The sequence below is a fragment of the Callithrix jacchus genome, chromosome 8 (assembly GCF_049354715.1).
Source record: "Callithrix jacchus isolate 240 chromosome 8, calJac240_pri, whole genome shotgun sequence".
NCBI classification, from domain to species: domain Eukaryota; kingdom Metazoa; phylum Chordata; class Mammalia; order Primates; family Cebidae; genus Callithrix; species Callithrix jacchus.
Window position 1 is genome coordinate 125962678 of NC_133509.1, and position 14310 is coordinate 125976987.

Consider the following 14310-nt stretch of genomic DNA (forward strand, 5'->3'; position numbering starts at 1 on the left):
ATTTCAAAATCGCCAGAAGAGAATAATTCAAATGTTCCTAGCATAAAGAAAAGATAAATATTTAAGGTGATAGATATCCCTGTTACCTCGATTTGATTATGTGAATGTATCAAATTATCACATGTGACCTGAAAATATGTATGTCTATTAAGTATCAATAAATTAGAAACTATAAAAATAGTAAACAAGCGAATATGGTTTTAAAAAATAAATCACTAGAGATCTTCTAATTTGACTCTCTGGCTCCAATGAAGGAATCAGTGTGCAAGGCTTCCGGAATGTCTTACTCTTAAGTTCTCTGCGAGATGATGGATGAAGTCCAGTATTAGGGTGAATTTAAATCCTTCTCCAGAAAGTGTCATTTTGTTTCATGTCCAGTAGTGAACTTCCCTCATTTTAAGATGAGCAGATCATAATGTCTAGAATTTTGCATGTTGATTTCCACCTGCACTCATTGCTCATACCTGCCATCCTCCCCCCGGGACTGTCAATGGGAGCCAAAAGGAAAGTGGCATTGGGAGTAGAGGCAGATGTGACTGGCGGAGAAGCAGTGGTGTCCACTGAGAGAATGTGGAACATCAGCAGACTTCGGTTTTCTTCTTGGTAGGGTGAAGTAGGGGCTCACAGGTGCTGCAGGGCATGTGGATATGGAGAATTGCATGTGGTCTAGGAGATTTGTGCATCTGCTTCTGGGGATGGGAGGGTGCTGCTGGGACCTCCTCCATTCTTTTCTTTTTTGGGATGTAGTCTGCCTCTGTCACCCAGGCTAGAGTGCAGTGGTGTGATCTCTGTTCACTGCAACCTCTGCCTCCCAGGTTTAAGCAATTCTTCTGCCTCAGCCTTCTGAGTAGCTGGGATTAGAGGTGCCTGCCATCATGACTGGCTATATTTTGTATTTTTAGTAGAGACTGGATTTCACCATGTTGGCCAGGCTGGTCTTGAACTCCTGACCTCAAATGGTCCACCTGCCTCAGCCTCCCAAAGTGCTGGGATTACAGGTATGAGCCACTGTGCCCGGCACCCCTTTCATTCTTGATCTTGAAAGTGCAAGGATACCTCCATGTTTCTCTCAGGCCCAAGGGAGAGCAACTTAATGACAGGCCCCTGCTCCTGTAGGCTGTCTGGGGAGCTGCTGCCAGTCACCCAGGCTTCATCCACGCACTGCATGCTGTTCCCAGAGCAGCTGAAGTTGCCGGAGAAAATCCTCACACCACATGGGCTGGCCTCATTTCAAATTCCTGGCCTCAGACTGCAAATGGGCTATCAACACGGCCTAGCAATCCTTCCCCCTTCTCCTTTTAGCCTGCTTTGCTGCACTCTGAGACAAGTATTCTGTGCCTTTTCCTCCCTCCTCCTCCGTCTCCATCCAGCTCTGCTGATGACCCTGTCACAGGCTTGGCTGGGAAAATAGAAGCCAACAGATGGGAGCTCCCTCCTCTCCCCATCACCAAATACACACGCCTTCCTACATCTACTTCTGCATAGGGCCTCTTTTCCTTCTCTTATACCAGAGCAAATGTCTGTACTCCTGCAAAAGCAAATCCCGCAACTTGTAGTCTAGATCCCATTTCTTGTTGCCTATCCCAGAAATTCACACCTGCTGTTTCTCTCTTTCTCTCTTTATATATCTCTCCACTTTATCAGCAAATCAGCAAACGTTCACTCTCTCCTGTGTCACTGCCATCAATGTACAGTCCTCCTCTGCTATCTCTCAGCATATATATCAACACACAAACACACACACACACAAAGACATACATGAAACATACACACACACACACACACACACACACACATATATATACGCATACATGAAAGTTTTAGAAACACATTCCCCTGGCCCCGCCTCCGCCTCCAGCTCCCACTTCTGCGCATGTCTGTGCAGGCTTTCTTCTCTCCCTCGCCTCCCATTCCCTCCTCTGCCTACTCCAATTTGGCTTCCACCCACCGCTCTATAGAGCAGTAGTGCTCAACCTGGGATGATTTTGTACCTGGGGACATCTGGCAGTGTTTGAGAACCTGGGGACATTTGGCAACATTTGAGAACATTTTTTATGGTCGTGACTGGTGAAGGGTGTTGCTACCAGCATCAAGTGAGCAGAGTCCACGGATACTGCCCAACATCTACAATGCATAGGACAGCCCCCTGCGACATGGAATTATCTGGCCACAAACGTCAGTAGTGTCGCAGTTGAGAAATCTGGACGTAGGGGCTGCTCTTGTCAAGGTTACCAAGAGTGTCCATGATGCCAAGTCCGAGAACCACTTTCCACACTCATCATACCTGGCTTGTCTCTCTTGGTCTCCATGACATTTCTCTCTCCTGGCTTTCCTCCTGTCCAGAGGCCATTCCTTTGCAGGTTCCCCCTCTGCCTGACTCTGTCCTGGGCTCTCTGATTTCTCTTTCCACTGTCTTCCAAATTGGCCCATCCAGTGGCTCCAGATCATTTCCAAGCTGGCTCTGGAGTCAGACTGTCTGGTTGGAGTCCCAGCTCTCAGCTTCTCTACTGTGTCTATAGCCGCAATTTCTCCTCTGATCTGGCAGCCTCAGTTCCTTCTTTGGTGAAATGGGGATATAATGGCACTTACGCATAGAGTTGTGATAACTGAATGAGGAAATCCAGGTACATCTTATGACACAGAGTTTAATCCATGTCAGCTGTTATTTTTATTTATAATGTCTATAACATAAAAATTGCATTATTGGCTGGGCGTGGTAACTCATGCCTATAATCCCAGCACTTTGGGAGGCCAAGGTGGGAGGATCACTTGAGGTCAGGAGTTTGAGACCAGCCTGGCCAAAATGGTGAAACCCCATCTCTACTAAAAATACAACAATTAGCTGGGCGTGGTGGTACGTACCTGTAATCCCTGCTACTAGGGAGGCTGAGCAGGAGAACTGCTTGAACCTGGGAGGCAAAGCTTGCAGTAAGCTGAAATCTCACCACTGCACTCCTGCCTGGACAAAAGAGTGAGACTCTGTCTCACAAAAAAAAAAAAAAGAAAGAAAGAAAAGAAATTGCATTACCTTTTTACTTTTCGCCAGGCAACTGAAGAACAGGTGCTGAGGACTTGCCAAATCAAATCAAGACAGGTGTTTAATTCAATTTCATTGAAATGACAGCAACAACAAACCACTGGCTGATCATGAGCCCTGTGCCAGGCCCGGTACTAAGTCTGGAGGTTCCTAAGGTACAAAGCAGGATTCCTGCTCCAGAGAACTTGCCCACAGTGAATAAATAGGAGAGCAACATAGAGGAATACATGGAAAAGTCAGGCAGCTACAATGGGTGCCCAATTATTAAGAGACCAGTAGTTGGCTGGGCGCAGTGGCTCACACCTGTAATTCCAGCACTTTGGGAGGCCAAGGCAGGAGGATCACGAGGTCAGGAGCTCAAGACCAGCCTGACCAACATGGAGAAACTCCATCTCTACTAAAAATACAAAAATTAGCCAGGAATGGTGCCATACACCTGTAATCCCAGCTACTCGGGAGGCTGAGGCAGGAGAATTGCTTGAACCTGGGAGGCAGAGGTTACAGTGAGCTGAGAGTGCACTATTGCACTCCAGCCTGGATGACAGAGCAAGACTCCATCTCAAAAAAAAAAAAAAAAACCTTTCATTTATCTGCTTAATATATTGAGATTGCAGCTAGGAGTGAGTGTGAAGAGATTCTGTTTGACACGTGTTTACTGACTCTGTGCCATGTGTCAGGCTCTGTTGGAGGCTCTGGAACTCAGCCATGAACAGGCCGACATGAAGCTCCTGAAGCTTAGATTCCAGTGCAGGGAGACGGAGAATCACTAGAGAGAAAACAATGGAATGGTATATCAGTTGGTGATAAGTACCGTGAAAACTGAAGCAGATCCAGAAGGATAAGGAGCTGGCAGGGGAGGGAGACATGAGACAGGGCACTACTTGACAGAGGGCGCCAGGCCAGGCCTCCATCCTTGGAGCAAAGATGTGAAGGAGGTCAGGAAGTAAGCCTGGTGCTTGCCAGGTGCTGCTGCCAAGGAAGCCTGAAGCCCTTGAAAGGCAATAAGAACGAGAGGAGCTCAGAGAAGCGAGAGCAAAGGGAAGAGTTTGTAACGCAGATAAGAGCTTGTAGAGTGGGAGAGAAAAGGGCTTTGGTGAGCAGAGAAACGGCGTTGGTCTTCTGGGGGCTGCTGGGGGAGGAGGCAGTAGGAGCAGATAATGTGCTGGTGGAGGTGTCTGAATGGTTCTGGAAACCAGGAGTCGATTATCTGATTAGCTCAGTGAGGAAGCAATAGGGCCAGGCGGGAGCCAAGCGTCTGAGTGTAGGGCCAGTCCTGACCTCGTTTAAAATTTTGGTATTGTGTTCACTGTGGAATTTTTGCATTAACTTTGATTTTGAAAAAATTAGTACTCAGCCGGGTGCGGTGGCTCACACCTGTAATTCCAGCACTTTGGGAGGCTGAGGAGGGTGGATCACGAGGTCAGGAGTTCAAGACCACCCTGGTCAACATGGCAAAACCCTGTCTTTACTAAAAATACAAAAAATTAGCTGGGCATGGTGTTGCACGCCTGTAATCCGAGCTACTCAAGAGGCTGAGGCAGGAGAGTCACATGAACCCGGGAGGCAGAGATGGCAGTGAGCCAAGATCGCACCACTTCGCTTCAGACTGAGCACCAGAGCAAGTCTCTGTCTCAAAAAAAAAAAAAAAAAAAAAAGTAGTCATATTGGTTACTGAGTTGTTTGGTACTCCCTTAAACTTTGCACTAGTTTCACCCTAGTTTCAGCCCTGGAAGCAGAGTCTGTGTTGATAAATTCACGGTCCTAGTGGAGGGACCGCCTAAGTCTTTAGACTTGACTCTGTGGTCACTGGAAAGGCCCTTTAAGAGAGAGAGAGAGAGAGTGAGTGAGTGTGTGTGTGTGTGTGTGTGTGTGACGGACTCTCACTTTGTCGCCCAGGCTGGAGTGCAGTGGCATGATCTTGGCTCACTGCAACTCCACTTTTCAGGTTCAAGTGATCTTCCTGCTTCAGCCTCCCTAGTAGCTGGGACTACAGGCTTGCACCACTACGCTTAGAGAATTTTTGTATTGCTAATAGAGACAAGGTTTCACCATGTTGACCAGGCTGGTCTCAAACTCCTGACCTCAGGTGATCTACCCGCCTTGGCATCCCAAAGTGCTGGGATTACACGCATGAGCCACTGCACCCAGCCCCTTGAAAGATCTTGAGCAAATAAATGATGTAACCAAAATATCCTTTGGGGATGATTGGTCTAGAAGCAGTGTGGAGGATAAGGAAAGGGGCCAGAGAGCAAGGACCAGTCAGGAAATGGATTGTGATGCCCCAGGCCCACAGTGTAGGAACGGGAGGTGTGGGAAGTAGAAAAGTTCCTTTTCAAAGTTTTCTTTCTTGTTAAAGAATAAATCATAAGTGTGCTAATAACTCTTTGTCAAGCCCTATCCTCGGTAGCTGTTAAACATACTACATTCGTAGTACATTCTACGTCCTGGTACTTTAACCAAGATATCTGTGCTGGACGTGCTCACAGGCATGCCCCAGCTCTCTATTGCTTTTACCTGTTTAGAAAAGTTTTAAGTTGTTAGCCAATTGGGTTTTAGTTTAGACTGTGAGATCTGGCTCCAGCCAATGGAGATCAGACACAGCAGTAGGGACAACCCCAAATGCATACAGAATACATTAGTGTGTTTTCCTTTGTTCACTGTACTCTTGTGGCAAGATGGCTAGCGAGGGTACCCTTCCTGCAGTCTGGGAAGTAAAAACTGTGTTGCTGAAAGATCCTCTGTCTTAGTGCTGATTTTTCTTTGCAGCACCGGGCACCTCTTTCCAACAGAGGGAAAGCTGGCTGCTCCTTGCCTTTCGTGGGTCTTTGCCTGCTTCCAAACCGCCCCCAGAATCCATCATTTCCCAAACAACTCAACAGACACAATGAATGCCGGCCTCATGCCTCTCTCTGTTTTTATTATGACTGATTTGTGCAAAACAGGAAGTGCTACCGTGACAATGGTATTATTTGTGGCTGAGAAATGTACTTTTGAAAATTCTGCAAACTCTGGATTCCTTGAACTGAAGCTTAGTTACGCTTATGGATTTTCCCTGTTGGGTGGGCTCCATTCCAACAGCAGCATGGACTCGGGAGCTGCTGTTTCTAGGACAGGGGACAAGTTGCTTCACCTTTCAAGAAATCCCAGCTGGTGAGGGCCTGGCACTGTCGTGGTGAGTGGCTGGCCGGGTGCCACCAGGCACCGTGAAGACAGGAAGATTTATGAGGAGGTCACAGGAAACCCTCCCTGCCCCAGGCTTCAGTCCTACATCAACATTTTCATCAGAGGTAGTTAGCAGCTACAGGCTGCAGGGAACACAGAAGTAATTCCCTGAGGCACAAGTGGATCAGAACTCTGGTGAGTGGGTTCTGGTGAGGTTCCTCTTCTGGCTCGCAGATGGTTGCCTTACCGCTGTATACTCTCACAGGGCAGAGAAAGAGAGAAAGGAAGCTCTCTGGGGTCTCCAAAGGTACTAATCCCATCAGACCAGGGCCTCACCCTCATGACCTTGGGTAACTCTAAGTACCTCCCAAAAGCCCATTTCCAAAACCCATCACATTGTGGGTGAGAGCTTCAGCACAGGCATTTGGAGGGAATATAAACATCCACTCCATAATATTCCCATTGTCAGAGCCGGCCAGGTCTGGTGGCTTCGTATCTAATTCAGGCTTAGGAACCTCTTCGGGAAGAGTCTCAGTTCCTATTTCTAACGCTCACTGAATCCCTTCAATTGCCTTCCCTTTTTAAACTTTTAAATAGCTACAATTACTTGGCATACAATAGTTACCTAGGTTTAATTTCTTTTTTTTTTTCCTGGAGGGGGCCTCATTTTTAGCTAAGCAATTGCAAACAATAGCTTGATTATACTTCTACATTCTTTTCACACAAGCAATTGCTTCTCTTCCCAAGCACACTGTGACACCAGCTGAATATTGTAATATTTCTCTTCCTGAGTAATTTTGCCTGGATCTCACCCACTGAAGAAACCAACTGTAAATATTAATATTTGGCATTCCTTGCACCTCTGGACATCCACACAGTTTAACCTTCTGAGCCTCTGCATCTCAGCTTTAAGCCTCAAGAAAAAAATGAAAAAGGAAAGGTTAGGGCATGTTGCAGGTCCTACTTGGTTTCAAGGAATCCTCCTAGTGCTGCTTGGTTTGTTTGTTTCCTTTTTTTTTTTTTGGAGACAGAGTCTCGTTCTGTCACCCAGGCTTGAGTGCGTTCAAGCGATTCTTGTGCCTCAGCCTCTCCGGTAGCTGGGACTACAGACACTCACAATGACTCCTGGATAATTTTTGCATTTTTCGTAGACACAGGGTTTCTCCACATTGGCCAGGCTGGTGTCAAACTCCTGATCGGACCTCAAGCAATCCACCTGCCTCAACCTCTCAAAGTTTTGAGATTACAGGTGTGAGCCACTGTACCCAGCCAACAGTTTGGGTTTCTAATCAAGTGTTTTCATTGTAATAAAATATGCACAATGTAAAAATTTATCATTTTTAAGTGTAAAATTTGGTGGCACTAAGTACGTTCACAATGGTATGCCACCATCACCACTATCCATCTCCAGAACATTTTCATTTCAAACAGAAACTCTGTACCCCTTGAACAGTAACTCCTTGATCTCCTTCTGCCAGCCCTTGGTAACCACTATTCTACTTTTGTCTCTATGAATTTGCCTAACTCTAGGTACTTCATATAAGAGGGATCATACAATATTTTTTTTGTGTCTGGCTGATTTCACTTGGCTTAATGTCTGGTCAGGTTGCTAGAACAAAATATCATTAATAGCGTCGTTTATAAACAACAGAAATCTATTTTATTATTTTATTTTACTTATTTATTTTTTTAGACAGAGTCTTGCTCTGTCGCCAGGCCCCAGGCTGGAGTACAGGTCTTGGCTCACTGCAACCTCCGCCTCCCAGGTTCAAGCAATTCTCCTGCCTCAGCCTCCAGAGTAGCTGGGACTACAGGTTCATGCCACCATGCCCAGCTAATTTTTGTATTTGAGTAAAGACAGTGTTTCACTATGTTGGCCAGGATGGTCTCGATCTCTTGACCTCGTGATCCACCCACCTCTGCCTCCCAAAGTGCTGGGATTACAGGCATGAGCCACTGCGCCCAGCCTTCATTTTTTATTTATTTATTTGTTTGTTTGTTTATTTATTTTTGAGACAGCGTCTCACTCTGTGACCTGGCTGGAGTGCAGTGGCACAATCTCAGCTCACCGCAACATCTGCTGCCTGGGTTCAAGCGATTCTCTTGCCTCAGCCTCCCAAGTAGCTGGGATTACAAGTGTGCGCCACCATGCTCAGCTAATTTTTGTATTTTTAGTAGAGATGGGGTTTCACTGTGTTGGCCAGGATGGTCTTGATCTCCTGACCTCGTCATCTGCCCACCTCAGCCTCCCAAAGGGCTGGGATTACAGGCGTGAGCCACTGTGCTTGACCTTTATTTATATTTTTAAAAACTTACTAGACTATCACTCTCAGATCTTAGTGAGGGCCCACTTTCTGATTCATAGATGGTGCCTTCTGGCTGTGTCATCACAAAGTGGAAGGAACAAGGCAGTTCTCTGGGGCCTCAATCCCATCATTAGGGCTCAACGTATCAATGTCAATGTATGAATTTTGGAGGAATAAAAACATTCAGACCATACAGCCTTCAAGTTTCATCCATGTTGTACCATGTATGGAATTTCATTCCTTTTTCTGGCTGAATAATATTCTACTGTGTGTATATATCACATGTTGTTTATCTACTCTTCTGTCACCTCTACTTATCTGTTGATGGACTAAAGTTGTTTCTACCTTTCGGCTCATGTCTAACAAAGTTTAACATAACAGATAGGATCTGTCTCCTTTATGAGCCTGGCTCAATTTAACAACTATCTCTTGATTAATTATATTTAATTCTCTGGAAGTATGACAACAAAGAGAGCAACTTAGACAGCAGGGCTCTGCAGGAAAGCTGGGGCTGGAGAATGTAAGGGTAGCCGAGAGAGAGGAGAATAGACTCAAAGTCAGGCAAGAAAGTTTTATTAACCTGCCGGGCTGCTCCGTAACAGTCAGAGGAGGCAGCCCCGAGCTTACAAAACGAGGGATTTATATATAAGGTGAGAGGGGCATAATCTATCCACTGGTAACAGGCACAGAGATTGTTAACTTGTAACGGACCTACAATACATTATCCTGTGACTTTTGTGGTGGCAGTCTTTTAAAAAAAGAGAGAAACCAGGAGTTTTTTACAGATATGTGTCAAACAGGAATTTACAAGTATGGATAACCGACATATGTCTTCCCTGCCCTCCCTCGAGCTGCCCGGATGGCTGTAATCAGGCTTTGCTTAATTGTAGCATGTCTGGCAGCCCTGATGTGGCGCCTAGGTAGGGGTTCAGGAATGCAGCTGCAGAGCAATCAGAGCGGGGGAAGGGGCCAGCCTGCTCAGAGGGGGTTTTCTTGTCCCTAACAGAGAGCATGCAGGATGGGTAGCTGCAGTCATTATGGTCCTTCACAGAGCGATGCCTGAGGGTCCAGCAGGTCAGAGACGGCACCCTAGGTGAGTAAGTCTGCATGACATGGGGTTTCTGATTCTATAATCAAACAGAGCTTTCACTTTTCACTTAAACCCATTCATTTATTCACTCAGTCACTCATTCCAACATTATTGAACACTTACTAAAAAAAAGGACAAGATGAATCATATCAAAAAAGAGAAACAAGCAAAACAAAAAACCAAAATAAACGATAAAGAAAAAAATAACAAAAATTTTTAAAAAGCAACAAACAAGAAAACAAAAAAAAAGTCAAAAGCAGAATTAAAAAACCAACATTACTGAACACTTACTATGAAGTAAGTGTTCAGTACTTACTATGAGTTCAACACTTACTGTGAGTTTTATCTCAGTGGAAAGCAAGATAGGCCCTGCTCACCCTGAGCTTACGGCCACTGAGGAGGGATAGACAAGGAAATCGATTGCCCATGCCTAAGGATTCAGGAGGAAGCGAAGCATGGCATGCTGCTGGGAACACAGAGGGGGCTCCTCGCCCGGTCTTAGGAGCCAGGACAGGCTGCCTGGAGGGGATGTCTCACCTGAGTCAAGTCCTCAGGAAAAGGAAGAAGTTAACTAGGTGGAGGAAGAGGTTGGGAAGAATGAACCAGGCTTAGGAAGGGACATGCAAAAACCCGGAGGTGAAAGGGAGGGCTTGGCATGTGACTTGCGTGACTTCCGTTTGGGGCTCTAAGGGTACAGAAATTCATGAGAGACTGGGAAGGTGAAGCTTGGAGCTACCTGGGACTATTCAGTGATGGGCCTTGCATGGCGTTTGGGCTTCATACAGCTGACTCTTGAACAACATTGGTCTAAACTGTGAATATCCACTTATACATGGGCTTCTTCTGCCTCTTCTATCCCTGAGACAGCAAGACCAACTGCTCCTCTTCCTCCTCAGCCTACTTAGATGATGAGAATGAAGACCTTTATGATGATCTACTTCTACTTCATGAAAATAAATTTATTTTCTCCTCCTTGTGATTTTCTTAATAATATTGTCTCTAGTTTATTTTAAGAATACAGTATGTAATACATACATCATATGCAATCTGTGTGAATCAGTCCATTTATATAATTGGTAAGGCTTCTTCTGATCAACAGTAGACTATTAGGGGTTAAGTTTTGGGAGAGCCAAAAGTTATACATGGCTTGAGCAGGGTGACTCACATCCATAATCCCAGCACTTTGGGAGGCCTAGGCGGGAGGATCCCTTGAGACCGGGAGTTTGAGACCAGCCTGGGCAACATGATGGGACCCTGTCTCTACAAAAGATAAAGGAAATAGCTTGGTATCCTAGCATGTACCCAGAGTCCCAGCTACTCAGAAGGCTGTGGTAGAAGGATGGCTTGAGCCCAGGAGGATAAGACTGTAGTGAGCCGTGTTTATGCCACTGCACTCCAGCCTGGGTGACAGAGCAAGAACCTGTCTCAAAATAACGAAAACAACAGCAAAATTTATACATAAATTTTCTTTTTGTTTTTTTGAGATAGAGTCTCATTCTGTCACCAGGCTGGAGTGCAGTGGTGCGATCTCATCTCACTGCAACCTCCACCTCCCGGCTTCAAGCAATTCTCTTGCCTCAGCCTCCTGAGTAGCTGAGACCACAGGTGCATGCCACCACGCCCAGCTAATTTTTGTATTTTTACTAGAGACGGGGTTCCACCATGTTGGCCAGGATGGTCTCGATCTCTTGACCTCATGATCCACCCACCTTGGCCTCCCAAAGTGCTGAGATTACAGGCATGAACCACCGCATCAGGCCTATACATAACTTTTCGACTGCACAAGTTTCGGTGCTCCTAAACCCCACGTTGTCCAAGGGTCAACTGTAAGTTGGGTCCAAAGGTAAGTCCTGATGGCTTTGAAGCAGGAAAACACATCAGGAGAAAATCATGGTCATAGTCAACATCTTTTGGGCACTTTCTTTTCTTTTTTTTTTTTTTTTTGAGACGGAGTTTCACTCTCGTTGCCCAGGCTGGAGTGCAATGGTGCGGTCTCAGCTCACTGCAACCTCTGCCTCCTGGATTCAAGCAGTTCTCCTGCCTCAGCCTCCCGAGTAGCTGGGATTAGAGGTGTGCACCACCATGCCTGCCTAATTTTTATATTTTTAGTAGAGATGGGGTTTCTCCATGTTGGTCAGGCTGGTCTTGAAATCCACCCACCTCGGCCTTCCAAAGTGCTGGGATTACAGGCATGCGCCACTGCATCTGTCCCTTTTGAATACTTCTAAGTGCTGGTACTGTTCTAGTGAGTAATGCTTATTATTATCTCAGTCAATCCTCGGAGCAGCCAAGCAAGATAAGTGAGGAGGAAACAGGCCTAGAAACTTACCAAGACCTCTAAATGTGGGTGGCAGAATGTAGATTCAAGCTCAAAACATCACCCCTGCTATTCACAGTGTGGCCCACGGACCAGCAGCTGCATCTTGTGAGAGCTTTTTAGAGATGCAGAATCTGCCTGACCCCAGATCTTCTGAATCAAGCCTTCCCTTTCACAGGATCCCCTAGTGATCCCGGCGCACAGTGAAGTTTGAACGGCACAGATGGCGATTCACCAGTTAGGCTGCACACTTGGAATCACTTGAGGGATTTCAAAAATCCTTAGTGCCCAGGCCAGACACCCCTAGATCAATTACATCTGAATTTCTGAGGCTGTGACCCTGGCGTCAGGATTTTTCAAAATTACCCCTCTGTTGACACGGGGACAGCAGGCAAACTCCTGCAGGGAGAACTGGGCTGCAGGGTCTAGGCAGCTGCCGGCAGCTCTGTAGCTTTAAGAACTAGGGCGGGCTGGCTGCCGAGGAGACCACGCTGCTGCATGGGCCACGTGAGCTCAGGCTGTGGGAGCGGGTGGAGCTGCCACAGTCAGCGCTTGGGGCTGGCTCCGGCCTGTAGGCCTGAGCCCTGCAGAACAACCCCTCGTGGCGCGGGCGGGCGGAAGAAAGGGGGCCTTTATGCCCTTTTGAGGGAAGCACACATTCTGCAAGGCTGTGGAAACAAAGAGAGGAACTGTTTGTAGCCCTCGTCCAGACGTCCCAAACAAACAGTAAGTCAGAAGGGAACAGAGCACAGCACAGCCCCTCCCTCTGCCCCAGGTGACATCCACCTTGCCCTGCCCCACCTAAGGAGCCCAAGGGTATGCTGAGAGCCCACCCCAGGGGGCTGGTGAGGCAAAACCAGTGAGCCAGGCAGAAAATTCCTTTAAATTCTCCACTGGGCCTAACTGTTCCTCTCCTTGAAAAGTAAGGGCTTGGCTCAAACCAGATAGCACCTGAGGACGGATGTAACACGTGAGGTATTGCTAGTGTTTCTACTCTCTTCTCCGCCTTCAAGGGTCCTTGAGTCCTTGTCACTGCCCTTGAGAACTCCCAGGTCACGTGAAAGCAAAGAAAGTAAAACTGAAACTGCCTTTGGCCAGAGGCTTGCTGGGGATGAGGTGACAAAGCTAATGGAGGTGGCAGTTGGGGAAGGGGTTCTGGGCTGCTGCAGGCACACGGGCCAGAGCTACATGGATGCCTGCAGGGCTCAAAGGTCCCTCCCTGTTTTGAGGCATGAACGATGGCCGTGGTTGGCTGGAGGCAGAGCCCTGTAAACTCTCGCCAAGGCTCTCTCCAAGCCACTGGTTAGCTTATCTCAGCCTCCTCTGGGAGCACCAACACCAGCATGGCACAGGGGGCTGCAGCACTGTGCTTTCGACCTGTGTACCCACCAAGGCTAAAGGCAGAGCCTGGTGACTTTGTGGGGGGAGGGTCTCTTCTCTTTGATGATCTGTGCTTCCCCTCTGTCCTCCTTTCTACGGGAGATGGAGAGCTAGCTATAACCTGCCTTCCTTCATGAGAGCCACACTAATTGCAAAGGTGATCTGGGTGCTGGAGGAGAGCAGCAGGTTGAGATTATGGTGGCAGGAAGAATGTTGGCATTGATTGGCACGCAGGGGAGGAGAGCTGCTTTGTGCTTTCAAGGTAGCTGAGTATGAGCTAAAAAGAAGGAAAGGAGAGGCTGGGAGTAGGAAGAAGGGAAAGCTGGCTTCACTGGTGGGGTGGAGTGAAGCTGAGGGAGCAGGAAGGGGAAGGCAGTGATGGCAGGCCGGAGTTAGCTGAAAGAAGCCTAAACTGTGGCTTATACATAATTATGAGGAAACATCTTTTTTTTTTTGAGACAGTCTTCCTCTGTCACCCAGGCTAGAGTGCAGTGACACGGTCTCGGCTCACTGCAACCTCTGCCTCCCAGGTTCAAACAATTCTCCCACCTCAGCCTCCTGAGTAGCTGGGATTACAGGCACATGCCACCATGCCTGGCTAATTTTTGTATTTTTTTAGTACAGATGGGGTTTCATCATGTTGGCCAGGCTGGCCTCAAACTCCTAATCTTGTGATCTGCCTGCCTCAGCCTCCCAAAGTGCTGGGATTACAGGCCTCAGCCACCATACCCAGCCACATCTTTTTTTTTCTTCTTTTTTTTTATTTTCAGATGGAGTCTCTCTCTGTTGCCCAGGCTGGAATGCAGTGGTATGATCTCAGCTCACTATAACCTCCATCTCCTGGGTTCAAGCAATTCTGCCTCAGCCTCCCAAGTAGCAGGGACTACAGGTGTGCACCACCATATCTGGCTAATTTTTGTAGTTTTAGTAGAGATAGGATTTCACCATGTTAGCCAGCCTGGTCTCGAACTCCTGGCCTCAAGCCATCCACCTGCCCTGGCCTCTCAAAGTGCTGGGA

At 47.2% G+C, this 14310-nt stretch overlaps 1 protein-coding gene across 18 annotated transcripts in view; it reads left to right on the forward strand.

Annotated features, from left to right (window-relative positions):
• Positions 1 to 14310, forward strand: part of DGLUCY (D-glutamate cyclase) — a 157591-nt gene that overhangs the window by 41453 nt on the left and 101828 nt on the right. For 9 of the 18 annotated variants that reach the window (XM_078335617.1, XM_054240286.2, XM_078335623.1 and 6 more), the window contains exon 1: positions 12428 to 12638. The exons of 6 other annotated variants lie outside the window; for them this stretch is intronic. Coding sequence is in view for 2 of the 12 variants with exons in the window: in XM_078335615.1 (XP_078191741.1) it covers positions 9543 to 9598 (56 nt within the window). In the remaining 10 variants the exon portion in view is untranslated. Of the gene's footprint in view, positions 1 to 9511; positions 9599 to 12427; positions 12639 to 14310 lie in introns of those variants that run through there. 3 more of the 18 variants (XM_054240288.2, XM_078335615.1, XM_078335618.1) reach the window with 1 other exon arrangement.